The 25,998-nt window shown below is 40.9% G+C and overlaps 1 protein-coding gene across 3 annotated transcripts in view; it reads left to right on the top strand.

The window, feature by feature from the left end:
* Positions 1-25,998, top strand: part of GRM1 (glutamate metabotropic receptor 1) — a 220,941-nt gene that overhangs the window by 21,038 nt on the left and 173,905 nt on the right. For all 3 annotated transcript variants that reach the window (XM_068395764.1, XM_068395779.1, XM_068395773.1), the window contains exon 2: positions 20,017-20,266. In XM_068395764.1, coding sequence (XP_068251865.1) covers positions 20,017-20,266 — 250 coding nt within the window. The remainder of the gene's footprint in view (positions 1-20,016; positions 20,267-25,998) is intronic.

Genomic DNA, 25,998 nt, shown 5'->3' with positions numbered 1-25,998 from the left:
AACATTGGTGTATTATCAACACTGTTTTAGCCACAAATCCAAAACACAGCCCCCTACAGGCTGCTATAAAGGAAGTTAACTCTGTCCCAGCCAGATCCAGTGGAGTCCAGCTCAAGAAATACCATATTTCAGTGATTAAGTCACGCTCCTGAGTGAAAGATGTATTTTCTTATCCTCTCATGTCAAAATTGAAGCTATATTGCTCACTGCTCTGATGAGTGCTTGAAACGTTGAACTGCTTGACTTTCACTTTTATGTCTGCAGGGGCCTTGTTGAGTTTGTAATGTCAGCGTACTGAAGCTTTCACAAATAACACATTAGAGTTAATGGCATTAGCATTTCAAACTGTAGCTAGTCAAGTATTTAGAAGTGTAATATTATTTAATCTAGATTTACAGCCTAGAGCACTCTAATGGACAATTCCCAGGTTGGATACTTCATGCTTAAGTAACCTGGATATCTGTTGTGACCAACTGTGCTGACAAGTTATAGGGACATGTTACACATAAATGATACTTGCTACACTTAAGTTTGAAAGTGTCTTAATTTTTAAGATATTCCCAAGTGTTCTAGAAGCTGTGATTATATGAGAACTTCAACTGCTTTGAAATAGGAAACTTATTTTACAAATGCAGATTAGAGGCAGAGGTCCAGCTTTGGTGCCACTTGAGAAGTTTCCCAAGATACAGTCCAACTCAAAAATCACACAATTCTCCAAGCATCTTCTTCAGGGACTCCCCACATTGTATAATTGTGTGTGTACATTCAACCCATTTTAAAATCCAGCCTGGTAAATTCCTTAATACCAATATTTCTCTCGGAATGTTGTTCTAGAATTTCATTCCTTCTACAATTAAAAGCTGCTTAATCCTTTGCTTTTGCTTCTTGCTTTGGAGTTTGTTTTTTTTTTATCCAAGAAGGAGATTGAGCCCTTGCATAGCTCACTTTAAGTAACATCTTCCTGTCTTTCATGATCTTGGTGGCTACTCTTTGAAACTTCACCAGTTTTCCAATGTCTTGTAGTACTGGATATTACTGCAGAAGCAGTCATAATGCTGTGAAATAGAATTAAGGTAGTATGATCTCTCTGTTACTATAGTATCATGCTTATTTACATAACTAAAAAAAATTCTGTTATTTCTTTAGCCACAGCATTACCTTTGGTGCTTATCTGTTATAATCCCCAAGCCAGTAGCTGCATCCCATGATGGAGTCCAAGATCCTGTATGTGCAGCACTTTTAGTTCCTGAGAGTTTAAATTTATGTGTGTATTTAACTGCATATTTCTTTGCCTATGCCCAGTTTACTGAATTACCTAGATCATGCTGCATTACTAACTTGTCTCCCAACCTTTCTACAGATGTTGTTGGTAATGCTTTTGTATTTTTGTTTTTTCAGGTAACTGATTAATGTTAACTAGTAAAATCTAAGAACAGATCCTTATGGGACACAATAAAGAGACACCCATTCAATGAGTGTTCCTCCACTGCAAGCATATGTTGACACCTATCAGCCAGATTTTAATCTATTTTATGTATGCAATACTGATTCTTATCATTCCAGGTTCATAGGCAAAATGTCATGCAAAATGAAGGTAGATGTCCTGTGGAAATCTAACTCTATTGCATTGACATTATTACTTTTAATAACCAAGCTTATAAATCGATAAAAGATATTTTGGATAACTGAATTTGGAAGATCTAGTTTCCACACACACATAACAATTGGCACTTGTTATATTGCCCCACTTCCTTAATTTTTTTCCTACTCAAGTTCCACGTCAGCTCCTGAGTTATTTTGTCCAGAATGGATATCAGGCTGACAGACCTGTAATTACTCAGGTTAAACTTGCTTATCCTTTTAAAATATTGCACAACACTGCCTTTGTTGCAGTCCTCTGGCACTTTACAACTTTCAACAGCTATTGAAAATAATTTCTTGTAGTTCAGAGAGCTCGTCAGCAACTTCTGTCAGAAGTTATCTGAACACATCAATTTTAAAATGCCTGCCTTTTGGAGCTGCCACTTGATTTCCTTCTGAGTTGGGAAGGGAAATTACCATTCATCATCACCATCAACACCGTCATCATCTTCTGGTATGTATACATTATCTGTCTCTTTCCTAAAATACAGAGCATAAACTTTTTAAATGCTTCTTCCTGTTCTGCAGAGTCCCTTCTAGCACTGACCCATCATCATTATCCTTTATCAATATCCTTTTCTTTCTTTTTTTTTTTTTTTTGTGAAGTTCCCAGATTCTAATGTTTCTCTGTTACCTTTGGACTCCCATACCACCAGCTGTAGCCAAATGGCATAATTTCCTTTTTTTCAACACAGGCAGGCCTGTTCAGATCTAAGCAAAGAACATGGCTGGGAGGGCTTACTGGGAAAGGCACAGCTCTACTACCCAGTTTGTCTGTTCTTATTCTGGCAGGCAGGGCTGGTTGGTGTCATTAAGGGCAAGAGATGACATATGAAACAGTAGCTGCTGCTGCAGGAGTGACAGCTCCCAAGAGTAGCTGTCAGGGCTCCCAGCCTCCACATCTTGGGAACTACCAGGAGCGACCACCCTGCTGCTCCAGAGCTTTCACCCAGCCCTGCATCCCAGGGCCTCTCCTCCCTTCTGCTCATGCTTTTGACAAACTTTGAGTCAGCTCCAGTTACAGAGCTCCCTTCTTAGCAGATGGCTGTTGCTGTGTGTGTTCAGATGGCAAGTCTCTGATGATGTTGCTCAGAAAGGTTGCCCAGTCAACATTTGGGCCATTTGACTCATTGTTGTGCCTTTAGCTGTGCCTACAGTTGGGTTTTGCAGTGAAGAAAAACATATTTTGTTTCTCAAGGATAGTAAGTACAGCAGATATCTCACAGGAAGTGTCTGTTCCCAGGGTAGCCTCATGACAGATCTCAGCTCTATGAGAAAGAAAGAAAAATGGTCATTTGTGATTAAATAAAAATTTTTCACAGCACCCCATAGGTAAGAGACAAAATAGTTCATCCCCATCTTGTTGTATATACATACATGAACATACAGAAGTGCTTTGGATGTTTTTCATTGACATATTGTTAATCTCTGCTAATACAGATATCCACCCAAAATGAGATATTATTTAGGAGAGGAGAAAAACAACAACTAATCCATTCAAATTAAGTCATCAAGATGAAAATAAGTAGCAGAGATCTCAAGAAATGTCAAGAAAACCAGAAAGCTTTCTGACTTTGACTTTCCTTAGATTTGCTAGATTAGAGTGCAGGCATCATGTCAGAAGAGCAGCAGTGCTTGTGAGAGCGCATTTATCAAGTGCTAACAAGAGGATGAAGGAAAATTGAAATGCCATTACAATCTTATTCTTCATTAAAAGTGAAGTACTAAATTTTCCACTAATTCGTTTTGACAGATGATATTCTGACACCTATAACAAAATGTCACTAAAGTGGATGCAATTCAGGAAGTGAGGTTTAAAATTTTTTTTCTTAGCGCTCTGATGTCGGTGAAATTGTTCAGATTTGGATTTTTCTTCTCCTAAATCCATTTATCTTTGACCATCAGTACTTCTTGTTATAGGCAGATATCTACCTACAAAAATAGCAAAACCCATTAGCTTCTTGGATTGTAAACAAAATTAATCTGATTAACATTGCCAAGGAAAACTGTATCATCTAACCTCTTTTCCCAGGCAATGTGTGAGGTGACATTTTAAAGCAAGTCTTTAACAGCCTTTTCTGTCTCAAGTTGGATTTTTTTCATTGGAAATGCAAACATTATTTTATTGTAACTGTTGATGAGATTTAACAGAAGACTGAGTGCTATGGGGGGAACTTTTGCAAGTTACTTTCTTGTAAAACTTCAGTTACAGCTGTCTTTGGGATGTAGGGTTGAAAGCAAGGCTGGCAGTCATGTTCCAACAAGATGTTTCAGAGGCATTTCAGCAATGTCTTTTGGATATAATTATTACTCATGATGTTTGTTTGCTGGTTATTGAGATGGACTCTAGACTGTGGCTGAGAAGTGCCAAGTGAAACTCATCACAACAGAATTTCAGTCCTGGTAAAGGTCCTGCTATTCCTGAGCTTTTCTTTAGCTGTTATGATGAGGCTTCTCTGTCATTTACCAAGTGAAAGTGATTCCAAGGAAAGCATCAACCACAACTACTTCTAGCAAGCAGTACAGGGCAAAAGCCACAAAGCCACTGAACTAGTTAAGAGGCTTCCATGAAAAGAAGTGATTCTCCCTGGGCAGGTGTATTGGCAGTACACCACCAAACATGGTCCCAGTGCCATTGAGAACTTGGTTACTCGGTTGTCTGAGTGTTTTTTTTGCTTACAACTGAATGAATGAATAATCTTAGGGAGCAGAGAACAGAAAAAGAATCATCATCTATAGTTCCTTTGGCTACAGACCACTATGCAATAAATTATTGCAGAAGGTTCCTGTATATTAATTCAGTAAACAAACAGTTTGCCTGGTTTTCCTTTGTTCATAATTGCACTAAGCTGTCAGACAATGTCTTAAATATACTATCTTTAAATAAGAAGTTAAATTTACCTCTAGCAGAGTCTATCAATTTACATTTTTTTATCAAATCCTGTTTTGTTTGCTTTCTAATCTCTTAATTTTGTTTTTAGTGCGTCTTATTGGTTTGATATGCCCTCTTTGTAAGCTAAGGAAGATGCAATAAGACAGTTTGGAAATATTGCCATTCTGTGTTGTAAGAGTTCTCAAAGGCATTGTATAAGCCTGCAACCCTCATTTTTTTCATCAATCGTTAGCTTGAGGCTCCATTTTTTAAAAACAAAATCAATAGAAAATCAGTCCAGATAATTTCAGACTTTTTTTAAAGGGACACCATTTAAAATTTTGTGTTTAATAACAGTTAATAACAAAAAGCACTGACCTAAGATTAGGGCAGGCAAACTACTTAGCTAAAAATGGAAACCCTATGCAAAAATACTATACCAACAGTGGTCAGGCAAAATAAAGCCTTTTCAGGGGTCAGAAAAAGAGAATACAATGATACACCTTTCACTTTAACTGACCTTTAGCAGACTTCAAAACCTTCTTGCAGGGGCATTTGTCTTTTCTGATTCCTTGATAATCTTGCCTTTGGCTGTTTCACTCACTAATAAGATGTACTTGATGGTCCTCCAGAGTTCAGTAACAACTTCTGCATTTTTTATACCACTCTTAGTTTTCCCCACTCTATACATTGAGGTCTTCTTAAATTCAGTTATCTCAGAAGAGATACTCAGTTTACCTCCTAGGCTCTCAAAAGCCTATAAGCATACCTTGTCCACTATGCATTTTTGCTTTTAAACATGGCCCCTCTGTACTGCTGTAATGATCCTGGCAACACAATCTCCTTGCCTCTGTATAGAATGTGCACACACACAGAATATATAGAGGAATATTGGAACCAAGAAAGGCAAAAGTTAGAAGACAAGTGTTGCCGATTATCTACATTTAGCCTGCACCCAGGGCTAAACAATAACCAGTTGTTCTATCACCCATGACCCCTCCCCAGCTGAGAAATGGAATTGGGAAGAGGAGGGAGACTCATGGGTTGAAATTTAAAGAGATTTAATAAAATAAGAGAACTAATATCAATACTAATACAAAAGACACAAAATTATACTTAGCTCATGAATATACTTATACATGAATAGCAATTGTTGAGAAGAGAGTAGGAAGAGGAATAGAAAAAGAAAGCAGAACAAAAAGCCCCAGATTCCCCAGCAGCTTTCCCATTTATAGTGAACATGACATTAATGTTACAGAACACACCTGTGGGCCAGCCTGGGTCAGCTGCCCTGGCTTTCACTGCTGATGGCCTTGATCACCAGACCAGCGCTGGCCACAAACTGAAACAAAATGTAACAGGAAATTGATTCTATAAATTTTATCCTTGCAAAACCAGGATGCTGATATTTATTAAAATCTCCAAACTTACACAACTTTCATCCCTTAGCCTTTCTCTGCATCAAGTTGCAACTGAATTTTTAAAAATGTCAAAAATGTAAGCCCTAAGTGCCTGTTTTTGCACTTGTGTATGCACATAACTCCTGATTCAATCAGTGAAATATGCATCCTCAAAACAGAGTAGATTTTGGTTCTCGCTGTGTCATTTAGTGTGCTTTCCAACAGCATATAAATTAAAGTTATTAAAGCCAAAAACTGAGGTCTGCCTAAAGTGTCTTCTTCTCATAATAAGTTAATATGTATAACCATATGCTTTTCTGATTATATTAAAACCTGGACAGATGTATATGATAAGATTGTAGTTCCTTTGAAAATACCATAGCAATGTGGGAGATGTTTTTGAGGATAAAACTAATCTTAGACACAAAATCTCGTACACGTAAAATACAAAACCTAACTGTTGTTATGAAGGAGGGAGGACCATAGAAAAGTCTAACAAATGTCCAAAAGATTTATATGTTCGTAGAAATTCTGTCCACGATTTTGAGGTTCTTTGTTGCCAAAGATTTTGCAGGAATGAGCGTGCTCACAATTGTGCCAGTAATTCCTGTCATCAGACTGACATTTCAAGAGCAGCCTTCTTAATTCGTGCTCACCCTTCCAGATGCATCAAAAACACAGCCACCTCCCCCCTTGTGTGGGGCTGCAGTGACAGTGGAAGAGAGGCCATCGCATTAACAGAACAGAGTCAGAGCCAGACAGTCCTTTGCGGGCACCTTTTGATCTCTCTCCACATGGGAGAATAACAGCTTGGAATGAGTTGCTTTGCATTGCTCATGGAAGTTGTGCGTATTGCATACATGAGGAAGCTTCTTATCTCCTTATTCCTCTGGGTAAGCAGCCTAGAGGAGTTTGAGCTGATTCCATAAAGGAAATATGCTGAAATCTGCGACAACAGTTTGTGTATGATTTTATTTATCACTAGTAGTCTTTTCTCCCTCCCTTCCCCATTGATATTTTGTCTGTCCAGCCAGGAGGTCTTGAGCTGGATCCTGATGGTACCAAAGGAAATGAGCAGTGGCTAATTTCAATATTACCCTCTGAGGCTCCAAACAGTTTCAAAGGAGATAGAGGAAAATTTGCATTCAGACCATATTTTTAATAAAAACACTGTTCACTATTTATTGAATACATGGATAGTGAAAAATATAGCAGCATTTTATAAACAGAGAAATCCTGCTGATAATGAAACAGCTAAACACTTTCTGCACCATCTAATTCCCCTGGCATATAAGTGGGATTTGTCCAGTCCCTGAGCATCTCTGCTCTCATGTAGTGCAGACTCACAGATGCCCTGAACTTCCTCATTCCAGGCAGCTGTGGGTTTGTTTCTGTATACAATCACATACTTACAGAAACATCACTTGTTTAATCCAACCTAATCATTGCATCTAATAGGAGAGGGCTCTTCAAAATACTTTTTCTAAGGCAAATCTCATTTACTTAAAGGTGCCCTGTAGGATCACTGCATCAGGATCAACTTCTCAAATAGGCAGTGCATGCAAACCACATGAGCAAACTATTCAGATGCATGAAAAATAGTGCTGAGAAAGAAAACATGTAAAATTAATAAAAGGGATATATCAGTGCCATCCAAAGTGGTATGTGACTGGTATATCTCTTAGTTATGCCTTAAGAAGAATCATTATCTTCTTTCTACAAAAGTATGGGAAGTGTCAAGGTTTTCTATGCTTTCTTGGTGAAATCTTGGTTCTGTACTAACAATCATCAAATCTAACTTAAATATCTTGCTTACTATGGAGGAGAGGGAGATGATGTGCAACTCATACAAAGGACTACCAGGTCTTCACTTAAGTGCCGGAAATGCTTTGTAGGAGAGACAGTTTAGGATGTGAGACCTCAGTGGTATACAGAATTTGTAGTGACCTCTGCACTGCTGAATTTTTTCTCTAAGACAAATATTTTTTCTCTCCCTCTCCTCTTCTCCAGCTAATTAACACTTTTATGAACCTTTTATGAACTCGCTGTCATAAATAGCCTCACTGTTTTATGTTGTTGTTTTAGCACTTGGCCATGTTAACACCTATGCTTAATACCAATTTGTTCTTCTGAATCTTAATGGCAATGCAGAAAAGAGAAAATTAATTTTTCAGCCCATCTGCAAAAAAATAAAAAAGGAAAAAAGAAAGAATTGTCCAGTATAATATAGAAACTGAAAATTTGTTCTCACACATGTTTTGGTATCAGCACCAATTCAGTCTATTGTATTTGGATTAGATACAAGAAGCAGATGATATCTGGCCTGAAAACATTCTACACGTCTGAAGGATTCAGTATTTTTTCACTGTATGTTGCTTACATCTTGTCACAGAATACTATGTTACTTCATACCAGAGGTATGTTTGCAATGCTAGGTTATACAACATCAAAATGGAATTTGTAGTGTCTTGTACTTTTGGATCACACTCCCATGGTGCCCAGTCAGGACTTCAGGGACTGATTTTCTAATACTCCCAGCTGTAGAAGTGCATCTGTTTAACTGCTGTACTCTCCTTTGTCAAAAGTAGATCTTGCTGCTAGAGAGAAATACATGGAGTATTTTAGTGCACAGATCACCACACTAGCTGTCACAAGCTCAAGAGGCACCCACGTAGTCATTTATCAGTTCAGTCAAGGCAGAAACATAGAACACCCTGAAAAGCCCCATTGCTCCTCTACACCCTTGATGGAGACCCTCATGAAAAACCCTGGCACACATGCGGCTGCCTGGTCTCACAGCTCTGGAGCAACTGCACAGACTGGCTGAGGAGTCCCCTATAACAATCTCACCAAGCAGATCACATCTGCACAGCTGCAGACAGATTTTTGCTTGCCCCCACGTCTGTGAGATCAGAACTAGCTGCATCAATGCACCCTTTGGCTGCAGTTGAGGCCAAAAGCCTTGCTTCTACACTGCCAGCAAAGCACCAGAGCCAAGGATGGTAGACCACCCAAATCTGCCTCGCAGTTCGCCATCTCACAGCCTGCTTTGACAGCGATTAATTACCATGTTCCTGGAGAACTTGTACACACCAAAGTGTATAAGCATAGCTGTCTTGCCCTCAGTAGCTGCTGAATTTGGATGCGCTCAATATGTGCATAGCCTTGGCCTCTCTCCTCCCATTTCCCACCTGCTGCCCCGCCACATGGTCACTCTCCTTCCCATGCCCTCCCTCTCTCCCACTTTCCCTCTCAACCTGAGTTCCCATGTCAATAAACCAGACGCGGCCTGGCAGAGATGCCCATCCCGACATCAGCTGCCCCTGGGAGCTAGGGCAGCCTGCCCGCCGGGGCCCCAGCTCCTGCCTTGTGGGGCCTGCGGCCTGGCTCTGCCCTGCCTCCAGGGCCTGTTGCCGGTGCCCTCTCCGCCTGCCTGCTTCACTGGCGCCTGGTTTCTCTGAGTGCTTTGGCCCTCACAGGTACAATTTGGGAAAAGATGAGGTGGCAGGAGGAAGTAAGGCCATCCCCCTCTTCCCTGATGCTGGCAGGGGGCTGTGGTTAGTTCATGAGCCTTCGAGACAGGGCTGTTCCCTTCCTCCAGCACGTCTCTCCAGGAACGTTTATTTGAGGGCCGAGCAGCTTGAGGCCATGCTGGGATGACGTGCTTGGGTTCAAATTGTTTTGAACTGGGGACAAGAGGCTGCTGGGACTTTCTGGATGACCATACAACTTGTGAGCACCCAGATGTCGTTCCTCAGGAGCTCTCTGTAAGCCACAGAGCTGTGGGTGTGGAGAAAGCAAAATTGCAGTGTCTGGGAAATGAAACAATCTTTGTGTTTTTCTCCATGAATTGTCTTTTCTTCTGTTTCTTAACCCAGTGAAGGGTCCTTCTTTTCTCCCTCCAACAAGCCATTTTACAGGTCTGCGTAGCAGCATTGCATAGGTCTCCCCAAGCACACACGACGTGTGAAGAACTGCATCAGGAGCGCTGAGAGGGCCTCTCACCTCTAAGGCCTCCCCCATTCAGTCCAGAGAGCGCAGGAGGTGATCTGGGAGCGCTCCCAGGCATGGGTGAGGGTGCAGGAGGACTCTGGAGGTCTGGGGCATCGTCACTGGGGCGCAGCCTGGCAAAGCCATACAGATGCAGAACCGCTGTGCCTCTCGGTCAACGTGCAACGCGCTGGCGGATGGAGTCGGTCGCTCCTGGCTGCCGAGGTCGGATAATGGCTGACTTCTGTTTTGTGACAGTTTTGTTCTTTTCGGGCTTGGCTAACTCAACATCTCTGCTCAGTCCCAGTTTGTGCTTCCGTAGCTTAATGGCAATTCAGAGGAGTGAAGATGAACTGTTCATTTTGCTCTTAATTCACAAGCAGTGTTCTTAAGTGCTCTACAGTATCTCATCTTTTCAGGCTTTTCACTTTGTCCTACTTGCATTTAGACAGTCTTTTCTATCTCACAAGTCTACCCTTCTGAATTTCACTCTTTTATATTTCCTCTGTGGGAGCTACGCAAAGTAAACTATTAATTTGTTCATTGCTTGTAGTAATCCAGTCTTTACATTCATTTCCTGTACTAGCTTTGCCTGGATTCTCAGCATTAAGTCACCTTTTCATCTGCAGATACTACAGTAGCCTGTGGGGAAAGGTATTTCAAATGTTTCACCAATCAGCATCAGATACGCCTTTTAACATTGTGTAATTCAAATATTTATATTGTGTTAATCCTTGAGGTTATGAACTCAATGGGAAATGCTGGCATGAATATCTCACCTCAACCTTATCATTTGGAGAACCATTCAAAATTAGGATTTGATATTTTTTTAAGTTTATTTCTGTCAGTCTCAAATCCTACAAACACTTGTGCTATGTATTTAACTTCTCTGCTGTAAGTCTTCTAAAGCATTCCTGTGAGTATTCAAGTCACCATCTGTGACAGTGTTTGCAGAACTGGGACTTCATCTTAGGGGTGATTGGAAATATTTTGACTAAATGCTTTTTGGGGGGGGTGTGTGTTACTGAAAAAAAAATTTATAAAGTTAAATTAAATCTTATTGAAAATGTTGGTTCTGTGAAAATGAAACACTTCTGTTTGGATACATTTTATTTTTGCTTATGCATTCCAGTTCTCTTTTCCTAGGCCTTGTTCTTAAATTGTTAAAAATGTATTTTTGCTTCTTATCTCTAGCTTTCAGACTCAGCATCTAAAACTTTCTGGCTTGCTTGCTTTCTTCTTGTATCAATCCAAGAGGCAGAAATGTTTAATATGTTATTCTGTTTTTTTTTCCAGCTGTGCTGATATAATTGATTACAGATGATTGGTCACAATAGCCAAAATCAAAAGTATGCTGTGAATGAGGGTAGACGGTTCAGATAATATTAGGAAATTACATTTATTGTCATGAAATTATTTAATGGACATGTAAGGCAAAGCAGCCACTGTCTTCCTTAAACACATTTAAATTAAAACACAATTCTTTCTAAAATCACATAATTTTCTGCTGAACAATAAAATTACAATAACCAGGGATTTGATAAAGCGTACATCAAAAAGTCTACCTCTCTTCTAATTTGCAACAAAACCTAGAAGTTTATTCCATTTAGATGAATAGTTTTTCTGTGATGGATAAGCTATGATTACGTATAGCTACCTGATATAATTCACATCTAAAGCTGTGGCTCACACAAACAGAAACTATTTGTGTCTAAAAATCATATATAAGCCAAAATTGCCCTAAAGGCCATGAACATTTAGCTCTGGGGTTATAGTTCAGGTCAGTACCTTTTTGGATATTTGTTTCAATGTTGCATCTTAACAGACAGTAAGGAATAAAATGTAATAGTTCATTTGGCCCTCTTAAAAATTAATAAACATCTGATAGTGTAGCCGCTGAAATCAAGGACTTCAGTGGGAATAGTTCCAAGCACTAACTTCTCTTTAATGAGAAAGCAAGTAGAAAATACACTTCAAAAAGTAGTCTCATTTCTAACATACTTTCCAGATACCTCCTAAAGCCATTGATAATGTAGGTTATCAGGAAGTGTTCATAGTTTTGCTGACTCTTTAAGGAGTATCTCACGATGTTTGGCCCTCTAAGTCCCAGCCTATGAAAACATATGATTTGTGAGCATGAGATAGGATAGGTTCACAAAAATAACTACGTTTAACTCTCAAAATTGTGGGGAAAAGTCAGAAACTATGACCTCTCTGTGCCCTCAGGTTCAGAAACCAGATAACCAGTAGAAATATATTTTTAAATTTCCATTCATTCCATTATGTACAAACTTTCATCCGTAGTAGGACACATGTGTGCGTGATTTTTGCTTGCTCAAAGTTGGCATCAGTGTTTTAAATCTTATGCTTAAAATGTGAGCTAAACTAAATGCATAATTGCTAAAACATGAGCGGAAGAGAGCATATATTTCATTCCTTCTTTTTGAAATGTCTGCTTATATTAAAAAAAAGAAAAGAGAATATTGTTCTCCTACTTTGATGTCCCTTTTGGGTATTCTTTCTATAACTATATAATATATAAAATGATTTTACTAACTATAATATTCACAGCAAGCTTCAAAAAAACAATAGAGATTATTCATAAGTGAGTGTTGAAACTTCATTCTTATGTTCACTTTCTCTAGTCTCATCAAGAAACAGAAAACAACTGTGACCCATTGTTCAACCAATGCTAATCAGCAGAACTAACCAACAGTTAATGTTAGGCATCACTAGATTATTTTTAATACATTTTGAAGAAAACTGGAAGCTACTTACTGATAAGTCATGAACAGAAAGACTAAGTTCAGCAAGTAAATTTATTACAAGTACTGTATATCATCCAGGGCTGGAGCTAAAATAGTTCCATTAGAATATAAATAAATCTCTAAAGCTCCTTGTTAGACACATAATAAATAAACACCGGGTGTAGTCTTTGAATACGTTTAGGAAAAAAGCATTGGCATAAGACTACATTTTGGTATTTCTCTTATTAGGGAAGTGTAATAATACCTTACTTGCCATATGCGCTGTGTGTTAGTGCTTACATGTGGTTTAACAGGTTTAACAGCTGGCCCAGCTTTAAACTGTGACAGCAATTTAGCACTAATACCCCCATTACTTCAGGACTGACTTCACCTGTGCTTGCATTTCTGACAAGAATATCAATTAGTTTTTCAAGATGATTCACCTGCCTTATTCAGGATGAAGGCTTAAATGTAACCACTGTATCCAGTAGCAGTTTTACTTATGTTTAGGTTGTCTTTAATGAGAGAATACATCACTATGGTGAGTTGTAACCTAGCATTTACCAAAATTATGCAGATTTTCTTACCTGAAATATAGTTTCATCTCTCTGAAAACTTGGGCTATGATAGGAATACCATATTGTTTTATGGCTATAACAATCGTTTAACTCCACTCTTTCATCTTCTCTTTTTATTTTCTCCCTTGTTGTAGTGGGTTGACCCTGGCTGGGCACCAGGTGCCCACTAAAGCTGCTCTCTCCCCTCCTCAACTGGAGAAAAAATATAACAAAAGGCTCGTGGGTCAAGATAAGGACAGGGAGACCACTCAGCAATTATTGTCATGGGCAAAACAGACTTGACTGGGGAAAATTAGTTTAATTAATTACCAGTCAAGTAACTTAATAATCAGATCATATCCTTGCTCTACTCTTCCCAAATAATCTGCCTTTGCAGTAGAAAGGCTTTTGAGTAGTTATTCCTTGCTGTTATGTCATGCAGTCCTCTTGCTCTTTTCTTATTTTCTCTCTGCCAAAAAACAGTTAATTAGCTGAGGAAAAGAGATCACAGAATCACAGAATCAACCAGGTTGGAAGAGACCTCAGGGATCATCGAGTCCAACCATTGCCCTGACACCACCCTGTCAACTAGACCATGGCACTAAGTGCCATGTCCAGTCTTTTCTTAAACACATCCAGAGACGGTGACTCCACCACCTCCCTGGGCAGCCCATTCCAATGTCTAATGACCCTTTCTGAAAAGAAATTCTTAATAATGTCCAACCTGAACCTCCCCTGGTGAAGCTTGAGGCTGTGTCCTCTTGTCCTATCGCTAGTTGCCTGGGAGAAGAGGCCGACTCCCACTCCACTACAACCTCCCTTCAGGTAGTTGTAGACTGCAATAAGGTCACCTCTGAGCCTCCTCTTCTCCAGGCTAAACAACCCCAGCTCCCTCAGCCGTTCCTCATAGGTCAGATCCTCCAGAGCCTTCACCATCTTGGTCGCCCTCCTCTGGACTCGCTCCAACACCTCAACATCTTTCTTGAAGTGCGGGGCCCAGAACTGAACACAGTACTCAAGATGCGGCCTCACCAGTGCCGAGTACAGAGGGACAATCACTTCCCTAGACCGGCTGGCTACACTATTCCTAATAGAGGCCAGGATGCCATTGGCCTTCTTGGCCAGCTGGGCACACTGCTGGCTCATGTTTAGCCGGCTGTCGATCAGCACCCCCAGGTCTCTTTCTGCCAGGCCGCTCTCTAACCACTCTTCCCCCAGCCTGTAGCACTGCATGGGGTTGTTGTGGCCAAAGTGTAAGACCCGGCATATGTTCTTGTTGAACCTCATGCCGTTGGTCTCAGCCCATCTATCTAACCTGTCCAGATCCCTCTGTAGGGCCTTCCTACCCTCCAGCAGATCGACACTGCCACCCAGCTTGGTGTCATCTGCAAATTTGCTGAGGGTGCACTCAATCCCTACATCTAGATCATCTATGAAGATATTGAACAGCACCAGCCCCAGAACTGAGCCCTGGGGGACACCGCTAGTGACCGGCCGCCAGTTAGACTTTGCCCCATTCACCACCACTCTCTGGACTTGGCCATCCAGCCAGTTTTTAACCCATTGAAGAGTCCACCCATCCAAGCCGCGGGCAGCCAGTTTGTCTAGGAGGATGCTGTGGGAGTCAGTGTCGAATGCCTTACTGAAGTCTAGATAGACTACATCCACAGCCCTGCCCGCATCTACTAAGCGGGTCACTTGGTCATAGAAGGAGACCAGGTTGGTCAAGCAGGACCTGCCTTTCATGAATCTATGTTGGCTGGCCCCAATGCCCCGATTGTCCTGCATGTGCCGTGTAATGGCACTCAGGATGATCTGCTCCATCACCTTGCCTGGCACCGAGGTCAGGCTGACAGGCCTATAGTTCCCTGGATCATCCTTCCGACCCTTCTTGTAGATGGGCGTTACATTTGCTAATTTCCAGTCAGCTGGAACTTCTCCAGTTAACCAGGACTGCCGGTAGATAATAGAGAGTGGTTTGGCAAGTTCATTTGCCAGTTCCTTCATTACTCTGGGGTGAATCCCATCCGAGCCCATAGCCTTGTGGGTGTCCAACTGGCACAGCACTAACGGTCACTAACGGTCTCCTCCTGGATTACGGGGGGTTCACACAGCCCCTCGTCCCTAACTGGGGAGGCTCTGGGGACCTAGTCTCCTGAGGACAACCGGTCTTGACATTAAAGACAGAGGCAAAGAAGGCATTGAGCACCTCTGCCTTTTCCTCATCCCCTGACACTACACTACCCTCCTCATTCAGCAAGTGGTGGAGGCAACCAGTGGTGGAGATGTTTTATAGTGAATCAATAGTGAACACTGAAATAAACTTCATAACTCCAGCAATGTATCTACAAGCTTGGGAGAGGTGAACAAACAAATAATAATGTTGAGAGAGGAAAGAGGAGGACCGGGAATAGTTTCTCACTTGTTACTTGTGAAAAGGGAGATCTTCCTGTCATATGACTTGCCTCTCTAGTATCCTGCAGTGAAGCAAGATTTTGTGGTTGTCTTATTGGTGCACTTCTTTCGCTATATGTTTGCAGGGTATATGTTTTTTTGTTTTCACCTTTAATCTAGATTGTGGTTACTCCTGCTGTTTATAGGAATAAATGCAGCAAATAAGCCCCTAATGGCAAGGGATAGGTGACCTCATCTGAAGGTATTGCTCATGGCCCAGGTAGGTGAAGTATCTCTTGCTCCCTGCCTTTTGTTATTTAAGTGCATTGGAGCATTCTTCCAGGCACAGTCCTTTGCTGTGGATTTTTGTTGTTTTTGTAGGTGTTTCTCTGAAGCGGTCTAGAAAAAGTAGTTGATATTTTCTGTTCACACTGAAAGCAGAGTGAGAGAGAACAGTCTGAGTCTTCCTCTTCAGCATTATGTTTTTCTTTCTCTTTAAGATTTTTTTTTTTTTAAACAGGTGCTAGCCTATATTTAAAGGGGATGTTCTCTGCAGCACAAATATGAACAGTTCATATTACCTTATGCTGCCCCACAAATAATCCCTATCCTTGAATAAAATCAGACTTTGATTTATGTGGGTCACACTGTTTTGATTATAAGTCCCCTGAAAACACAGCACTTTCTGTCATGTGGCTTGGGAAGACCCACACAGCTGCTCTGTGCCTCTCTCAAGAAGGCGATCTCCAGGATTCTCATAAGCATCTGATTGCTGAGGCTACATTTCTACTTCATTTCATAAATGAAAAATAAATGGTTCTCTTGACAGAGAGAATGGGGGTAAATTTGCCAAACAGCTATAAGAAAAAGAAGAGTATAAACCTTTTAGATGGAGCTCCTGGGTTCTGCTCTTCACAGTGCTCAAGTGTTAATACAAGCAAATAGTGTTACTTCCAGTGTAGCCGTGACACGAATGTAATACTGTCTCACAGGAGCAATTTATGAGGCTAAATTTTTGGTACTTTCTTCTTTTGTTTGTCCTCTGTTGATCAAGATAACATCTTTGATTTTTACTACAGCATCTTAATATTTTTGTTAAGATATTTAATGCATGGAATGTAATGAGTGAGAATAATTCCCAGTACATGTAGCTCTCACCAGCATCTTCAGATATGTGGATCCCTCTCAGGAATGGCCTTGTCTAGGGTTTTTACAGTGCCGAAGCAAAGCTGTCTTTGGCACTGAGAGAAGTGTCATGAAAATCCTCTTAGTAAAACTGCAGCCATGATAGGGTTAGAATTTACCTTTGCACTGCTGTACAGAGTCTGCTTGAAGCATACAAGGAAAATATCTGGTTCTCTGAATAGGGTACAAGTTGAACAGAGCTAAAAAAAAAAAATTGTTAAAACTAGCAAGGTATTGTGGGGCTCAAAGTATATTACTGCCTCACCTAGTTTTAGATGCAGGTCAGAACAAAAATCAGTTGTTTGTAGCTTCACAATAATAAAGTCTTTGGCTTTTCACAGCTGATTCTGGCAACAAAAGGCAGTTGCAGATAAGATTGGATCTTTTCTTCTATGGCTCTTTCAAAGGAAAAAGTCCTTAGCCCATGGCCATGTTGTAACTTCACTGGCTACCATCTCGTGCAGATTTCTTTCATTACAAGTTTCCCCTCTCAGCTGTTGCCTGTGTGTGGATTGAAATGGATGTAACCCAGCAAGCTGGTACAGATGGATATGTTCTTGGCTGTTGTGCAGAATTAATTAGTGTTTTCTGTTCTATATATGCCCTTACATTGTGCTTACCCCAGTAGCTGAGTGCATTAAACAATGTATCTAACATCTGTCACACATTCATTTTCTCCCTGATCCTTTCCCCAGGAGGGAGAAAGTGTGCAGCATGCTGTCTTGCTTTGGGAGCACAGCAAACAGACTTTCAGAGGACCTCCTGGGTAATCGAGTCTTGTCTCTGGCTGTTGCAAACATCTACATTATATAATGCTTTTGTGAGCTGAGCAAGTGCTAGTCAAACATCCGATCTCTTTCTTTGTACTGCTGTTAGAAAGCTGTTCCACTAATTTCATATGAGGGTTAGAAAGCTTCAGATTGTTTCTGCCTTGTGTTTTGCTTATTTCATCTTCTGTCAGTGTTGTTCTTGATCTTAATTAGCTTTTTTTCCTTCTAGGCTCTTTATCACACTTACTGAATTTATAGGCAACAATTTTCCTCTTAGCCTATATTTTGGTGGGCTGTTATACTGTTAGGGCAGGTGTGACTGTTTGAGGTAATTGTTATTCCATCCAAATTAAAGCTGGGAAAAATCATTCTAAGTGGATTTAATTTTTCATTTGTTGAAATCATTAACTTGAATTACACTGCAGAGTTAGTGCTGTACTGCTGTATGAGAAAATTCCATCCTACCTTAATATTTAGGTAGGAAACCTACATTTATTTTCTAATATGCATTACCTAAACATCTAAGAAGATTCAGTTTAGTCCCCTGGCTTACCTTAGGTAAGACTTTCAGAGTAATCCTACTGGTTTCAAATGAGTCTGCATTGCATAAAGTTCCACATGAAATTGGGAAACATATCCTAATTTCGTTCTAAAGCATAAGGTGCTTGCTAATGGCATGTCAGCGATGAGGCTGTCCTGATTCAGTCTGGGACCTGAGGCAAGTCATAAAAGCAGTACAGTTCAGACTGCCCAGCCTCAGGTCCTAGAGTAAATCCCTTTGTGACTGCAGGTTATGGCCTATAAGTATATGGAAATGTCTCCACTTGTGTCCTTCTCAGCATATGACAAACCCTATATAAGGCCACACCTTTTACCCAAGCGCAGGGTCACGGGACGGGGCTGCAGTGCTGAGCCCACAGTGGGGGCTGCTTGGTGGTGTGTTCCCACTAGACACAGCTCTTTCTCTCTTCTCCCCTCCCTGCAGCCATGTAGGGCCATGGCTTCACTCCTGCTCTGGAGTGTGTCTGGCTCACAGACAAGAAAGCAGACTGACCTGCTTGCTGTATCTGGTGTTGAGTCGCAAATTGGAAAAGAGGCCATTCCACTGTGATGAAAATTGGTGAGAAACTAGGGCAGTTCAGTGCAAAAGGCTGTGGGACTTGAGTTTTGTGATTGACACTAGACCTGGCAGGTTTGGCTGCATTCTAGTATGACTATGACTGTCACAGTGTGCCTGATCTGCTGCAAATGATCCACATTTCTGGAAAAATGCACTTATTTTTGTTAGATTTATAAAGAATGCCTGAACTGTCTCTTGCTGAATTTTCTCTCTGGTAGCCTTTCGAGTTGTCGAGATATTTTTTGTGGAGCAAGTTAGGCTGATTCAGAAGTCTTCCTCATTGCAGTTTGCTATTTCAAACTGTCACTGCAGAGGGGGAAGGTGGACCTCTTCAGTCACCCCTGTCTTGAAAAGGTCTGGGTCTAGAAGTGATCAGCATATCTGATGTTACTTCCTCAATAAATTAAGCAAACATTACGAATGTGGATAGCATAAAATTCGTGCTCCTCTTTTTGAACCATTTCTTGTTTCTGTTAATAGACATTTTTTTTGTAATTCATCTGCTCCTCTTGCCTGATTGATGTTCATCATAAATTCTGTGCTTATGGCAGGCATAAAATATTCAAAGAAAACTTGAGATTTCACCTGTCTCCATAGCTGAAAGCAGTCTGAGTTTTGTAAAGCTGTTCATTTGGCTTCCAAAATGTATAAATAGAAAAATGAAGGGAACTTGAGAATCAGCTTTGATACTGTCTGGACCACGAAGTTCAAATATTTCTATATTAGGAAGAGTTATTTCCAAAGTTCTTACAGATAGAAAGTCTCCTATTTCAAGAGAAACATCAAGCCTAAATTTTAACTCTCAGTTAAGATTAGAGTAAGTGGCTTTCAAAAGTGGTAAACGGTCAGTCAGATTAGTATAAGTGGCTTTCAAAATGCTACCAGATCAGTGTGTTTTAAGTTCACATCCATCTTTCATTCACTTTTATGAGCATGGACTGCATGTGGTACAGAACAGCCTGGAATGAAACCTTTTTTCTCTTTACTGTGATTGTTTTCCCAGACGAACACAACTGTGATTTCTGCCATAGAAATGTTAATAAAACTATCCTTACTGTCTGAGCTGTCTTTGTCCCCTTTCTATCCATCCCTTGTTTGCCTTTAATATCCACTGGTAAGTCAATGTAAGAAAAGAAACTTGCAGTCTTCAGGTCAGTTAAGACCTACTGATATGTGGATATCTTGTTGCTCCATTGAACTCTGCCTGTGTTCACCTTGGTGGACCTCCTTTGCTCTTCCTTCTGCTAGTTGATTTTTTTTGAGGAAAACTATCTCTTTCCCATCACAACTCCCCTGAACTGGTTAAATGCATTAATTTTTTTTTTTTTTTTTAAAAACAGGAAATTATGGGGAAAGTGGAATGGAAGCCTTCAAAGAGCTTGCTGCCCAAGAGGGTCTCTGCATTGCTCACTCTGACAAGATCTACAGCAATGCTGGGGAAAAGAGCTTTGATCGCCTGCTCCGCAAGCTGCGAGAAAGGTTACCCAAGGCTAGAGTGGTGGTTTGCTTCTGTGAGGGAATGACAGTGAGGGGGATCCTCATCGCTATGAGGCGCCTGGGAGTGCTTGGGGAGTTCCTGCTAATTGGAAGGTAAGGCTCTGAGTGTGACCTCTCTGCCCATCCTCTCCCTCTTGTCCTGCAGTCAGGCATTTCAGAATTGTGCAACTCAGGCTACATGTAATTTCCATATTTACTTGTCTAATGAAGGAAAAGAAGTGGCAAGATGGTAGAGCAGATCTCAGAAAGAGGATATGAAGATGTATGCCAGCTTAATCTGGGGTGTTAACTCTTGCTGAAGTAAATGTTAATTACTAACTGGTTTATATGGGTATATGACATTCATGTTTTTGTGCTTTTGTGCACTCTAAAGGAATGTTTCATACACAGATTTTATAACCAAAGTAGGGAGTGAAGAATTCTGGTTTCAGAATGTGATCTGGAAGTGAAATGTGACAAAATTTCATGTGTTTCACTAAGGATGTCTCCTGATAATTTGAAACCTCAAATTATCGAATGGTTTTGATTACTTGACTTTTTTTCATAGTCTTATGATTACAACCTGGCATTCTCAGTTGTACACTTTGTTCTGATCTTTGCTGTTGAAAGCTAGGGCACTGATATTACACAGACTTGTTTGTTTTTTAAAACATCAGACTTGCTGATGGTCAAGTCAGTGTGATTGTGTTTTTTTATATTGCCAGAGTAACAGTGCAGATGTGTATTGGACAGTCAAAGACTGTACAAAATGCGAACAGGTGCTTTTTTCTTCTAGAGTTTACCAGTTCTTTGTAGATATTCACTAAGATATGGTCAACTACAGTTCTATCACATATAGTCTATCCACATTTCCATTGTTGTGATAGTTCCTATTTTGAGGCTGCTTTGACTTTCGCCTTGATTTTTGCAATGTCTTTATGTCTGGTTTTCCATTTCAATGAATCTTGTTCAAATGGTGAGGGCTGGCTCTTTCTGTCTTGTCTGTTAGATTGATAATGACTTTTTTAATCCTTCTATTTACTCTTTGTTTCTTTCTTATCTATTGTTTAAACATATTCCTTCAAGGCCTTTGACAGTTGTCTCCTTACCTACTTAGCTTCTGTTGCCTTTTTATTCTGTTGTCATTCGGATCTATCAGACTTCTTTTTGTCCCTTTCTCTCCCTAAATTCTTTCTGTCCATTGCTGTGACTGGGATGCTCTCCTTTAGCCCTGTGCTATAATATTGGTCTTTCCCTGACTGTATCGCTCCTCAAAACCCCCAGTTATGATTTTTATAAGTCAGGTAGCTAATCTGGTCCAAGTAACAATCTGAAAGCAATCAGTAGATCTCCTTTCATCATTTATTTTTCTTGCAGTCTTTGATTGCAATCTATTTGGAGCAGAGACTGTGTCCCTAGAAGGGTGTGTAGATAGCACATTTGGAAAGCTATCAGCATTGAAATGAAACAAATAAGGCAGAATTGAAATGGTATTATATTTCAGATTTGTGCATGTGCTTCTCATCTGCATCTTTCTATATGCATCATTTGAAATGAATAATGGAATGCTTCAGGACTGATTTGGATATGTTTTTTTCAGTACACTGAAGAAACTAACTATGATAAAATTAATCTAGGTGACAGCATCCCTGGTCATTTTGTAAGTGCCCTGCAGCTTTAGGCAATGTTGTGCTTTCTTCATGTATTTTTGTCCCTCTGTAGTAGTGTCTTATTGTTCACCTGATTTTGGTGCTCGCTCTTGAGGCTGTCCATACAGAGAGCCAAAGGAAATGAGTCTCCTACATTAAGCACCAAAACTAGGTACTTTGATGGTACAAACCTTAGTTTTCCTATTAGGTCATTTACTTGATCTCCGACTCCATGGATATGTGGAACATTTTAACTTGAAATTTTGACTAAAAGCCTTTACCAAGCATTATGCTACTCTCTTTAGTTCAATTGTTTGTCTCAGAATCTGCCCAACAGCATTACTCTGAACTTCTTGTCAGAACTTCTCACCTATTAAATGCTAATAATGGAATTTCTTTGGAAATCACAATGTGTTTTTCAGGTAGGTTTTTACACATCCTTCATTTATGCAGGTAATCAAGTATGGGAGGCTCCTTTTTAGGGCTGGGTGGGCTGTTCCGATTGTAAAACAGGCTGGCTATTGCTTTGTGTAGTCTGGATTGTGCCCAACAGCTGGCTGAAACAAAAAGCATTATAGGTCTTGCACATGTTTTATATGTGCTTGCAGAACTAAAAGACAAGACATTTTATTTGAATTGTCCTAATTAAATGATTTTTAAAAATGGCAAATCTAGCAAATTTATTCACAAGTAAGTTGCAGTGAAACTGCAGTGCTATGAATTTGGTCATCTGTATACAAACAGGAACGAACGCATGCATTAACATTGCTCTGATATGCTGTTTAGTCTGTTTTATTCAAGTATCCAGCTAAGCAAAAAAACAAAAGCCTTTTAAGAACATTCTTTTAATTGAGAGAACTGGGAGTGAATGTGAATATATTTGCAATAATGTGCTAAACAAAGCCTTTAATTTACCCACAGGTTTATTATCAGCCACATTGTGTCAAACCTGTACTCTGCTCTGACTCACTGTAAAGAGGAAGCCTTTACAAAGGAACACCTGGCTAAATTGCTCTCTTCCTGCTCTATTTTCAGTATTGCTATTGATCACAGCAGACAGGAACAGCTTAGCTTAACTAAATTCAAGGTATCAGAAAAGGAGCTGGGAACTAAATTTGACTTCAGTTTAATCTGGGAATGATACATTGGAAATTATAGGGGGTTACACTGAGCCAGGACTGGGTTGTTGGGTACTGGGGACTTTTCTGGGATGGGCTGACTCTTCTCAGGCATGGAGTTAGGACCCTATTTGTGCTGTATCTAAGCAAGTGTTCCCAAAATCAGATTGGTGATCTAACTAGAAGTTCAGTCTCCTTTGCTACAGAAAGTGGGAGTCTGTTGTATTACTGAGAAGAAAGGGAATTCCTATTTCTGAATCTGGAGGGAAGCTGGGATTTAAGACAGGACAGGGGAAGAGGTTACAGTCCTGCCTGAGGGAGAATGGAGGATGTTCTGAAATTGAGTGTCCAAATGCAGTGGAGAGTTCAGTGAGAAAATCTATTAAGCTATGAAATTAAGGATGATAAAGTTTTAAAAAGTGGCTGATAATCAAAGAGAAAGGAGAAGGCAAAAATTGATCATGGCTTTGTATAAAAACAATGATTGGAAAAGTATTGGAGTAACAAAAGGCAAAAATTACACTACGAAAATAAACTGTACTCTTAAGGGAATTCAGGTGATAGCTCTTCTAGCAGAAATTAGTTTTGATGTGAAGAGACTGTGTAGAAAGATACTCAACACAGAATCACAGAATCACAGAATCACAGAATGTTAGGGATTGGAAGGGACCTCGGAAGATCATCTAGTCCAATCCCCCTACTGGAGCAGGATTACCTAGACCATATCACACACGAACGCGTCCAGGCGGGTTTTGAATGTCTCCAGAGAAGGAGACTCCACAACCTCTCTGGGCAGCCTGTTCCAGTGTTCGGTCACCCTCACCGTAAAGAAGTTTTTCCTCATATTTAAGTGGAACCTCCTGTGTTCCAGCTTGCACCCATTGCCCCTTGTCCTGTCAAGGGAAGTCACTGAGAAGAGCCTGGCTCCATCCTCATGACACTTGCCCTTTACATATTTATAAACATTAATGAGGTCCCCCCTCAGTCTCCTCTTCTCTAAGCTAAAGAGACCCAGCTCCCTCAGCCTCTCCTCATAAGGGAGATGTTCCACTCCCTTAATCATCTTTGTGGCTCTGCGCTGGACTCTCTCTAGCAGTTCCCTGTCCTTCTTGAACTGAGGGGCCCAGAACTGGACACAATATTCCAGATGCGGCCTCACCAGGGCAGAGTAGAGGGGGAGGAGAACCTCTCTTGACCTGCTAACCACACCCCTTCTAATACACCCCAGGATGCCATTGGCCTTCTTGGCCACAAGGGCACACTGCTGGCTCATGGTCATCCTGTTGTCCACTAGGACCCCCAGGTCCCTTTCCCCTATGCTGGTCTCCAACAGGTCTGCCCCCAACTTGTACTGGTACATGGGGTTGTTCTTGCCCAGATGCAGGACTCTACACTTGCCCTTGTTATATTTCATTAAATTTCTCCCTGCCCAACTCTCCAGCCTGTCCAGGTCTCTCTGAATGGCTGCGCAGCCTTCCGTTGTGTCAGCCACTCCTCCCAGTTTTGTGTCATCAGCGAACTTGCTGACGGTGCACTCTATTCCCTCATCCAAGTCATTAATGAATATATTGAATAGTACTGGTCCCAGTACCGACCCTTGAGGGACTCTGCTAGACACAGGCCTCCAACTGGACTCTGTCCCATTGACCACCACTCTCTGGCTTCTCTCTTTCAGCCAGTTCACAACCCACCTCACTACCCGATCATCCAGACCACACTTCCTCAGTTTAGCTGTGAGGATGCTGTGGGAGACAGTGTCTAATCATGTTTATGCAGGCCACTGGGTTTATATTACTTAACAAGCATCAATCAGGTTTTGTGAGAATCTTGCAAGATGGATAAATCTCCTGTATATCCCCTGGGATGATGCATCAAGACAAAGCATGTAACTGACTTGCCAGCATCTGTGTGGGTAATGCAAAGCAAATGAAAGTCGCAAACGAAACCCCTAATTTTAAGTTACTTTGAGATTATTGGAGAAGAGACGTGTTAGATAAATAGTTGGAAATGAAAATGCTCTTTTGCAATTTAACGATCTCTCAAACTCGTACAGACAATGGTTTGTGTAAATGTATGAGGAACTTCAGGAAGGAAGGGTTATATTAGTGCACATGCTGTTTTTCAATATAACAGTTGGTGATGGACTATGTACCGCTTTGCTTCCGTAGCCTTCCCAATGTTTTATGGTCTTAATTAATATCGCTTTATGGGTTGTTGTAGAACTATGAATTTTAAGTGTTGGTAGAATTACTTCTCCTGAAAGTTTGGACACTTGTCAGTGAAGATATGGTTGGATTCTCTGCTGTGAGCCCAGTGCATGACAGAGGGCAAGTCAGTTCTTTTTCTATATCTAATAAAACCCTTTTAGCATAGGGCAATAGAGCTTTCAGGATGCATAGTGTGATGAAATTTTTCCTGACTGCCCCCCTTTACAAGCCAATATTAATAACGGTGGTTTTGGCATTTAACTTCACACTTTCTAAAATATTGACAAGTCATTGTCACTGTAAACTGTTTGATCCCCTGGTGTCCCCCAGGGCTCAGTTCTGGGGCTGGTGCTGTTCAATATCTTCATAGATGATCTAGATGTAGGGATTGAGTGCACCCTCAGCAAATTTGCAGATGACACCAAGCTGGGTGGCAGTGTCGATCTGCTGGAGGGTAGGAAGGCCCTACAGAGGGATCTGGACAGGTTAGATAGATGGGCTGAGACCAACGGCATGAGGTTCAACAAGAACATATGCCGGGTCTTACACTTCGGCCACAACAACCCCATGCAGCTCTACAGGCTGGGGGAAGAGTGGTTAGAAAGCGGCCCGGTGGAAAGAGACCTGGGGGTGCTGATCGACAGCCGGCTAAACATGAGCCAGCAGTGTGCCCAGCTGGCCAAGAAGGCCAATGGCATCCTGGCCTCTATTAGGAATAGTGTAGCCAGCCGGTCTAGGGAAGTGATTGTCCTTCTGTACTCGGCACTGGTGAGGCCGCATCTTGAGTACTGTGTTCAGTTCTGGGCCCCGCACTTCAAGAAAGATGTTGAGGTGTTGGAGCGAGTCCAGAGGAGGGCGACCAAGCTGGTGAA

The sequence above is a fragment of the Nyctibius grandis genome, chromosome 1 (genome assembly GCF_013368605.1).
Source record: "Nyctibius grandis isolate bNycGra1 chromosome 1, bNycGra1.pri, whole genome shotgun sequence".
NCBI lineage: Eukaryota > Metazoa > Chordata > Aves > Nyctibiiformes > Nyctibiidae > Nyctibius > Nyctibius grandis.
Note: the sequence above shows the minus strand (reverse complement) of the source record. Positions and strands in the feature narration are given on the sequence as shown.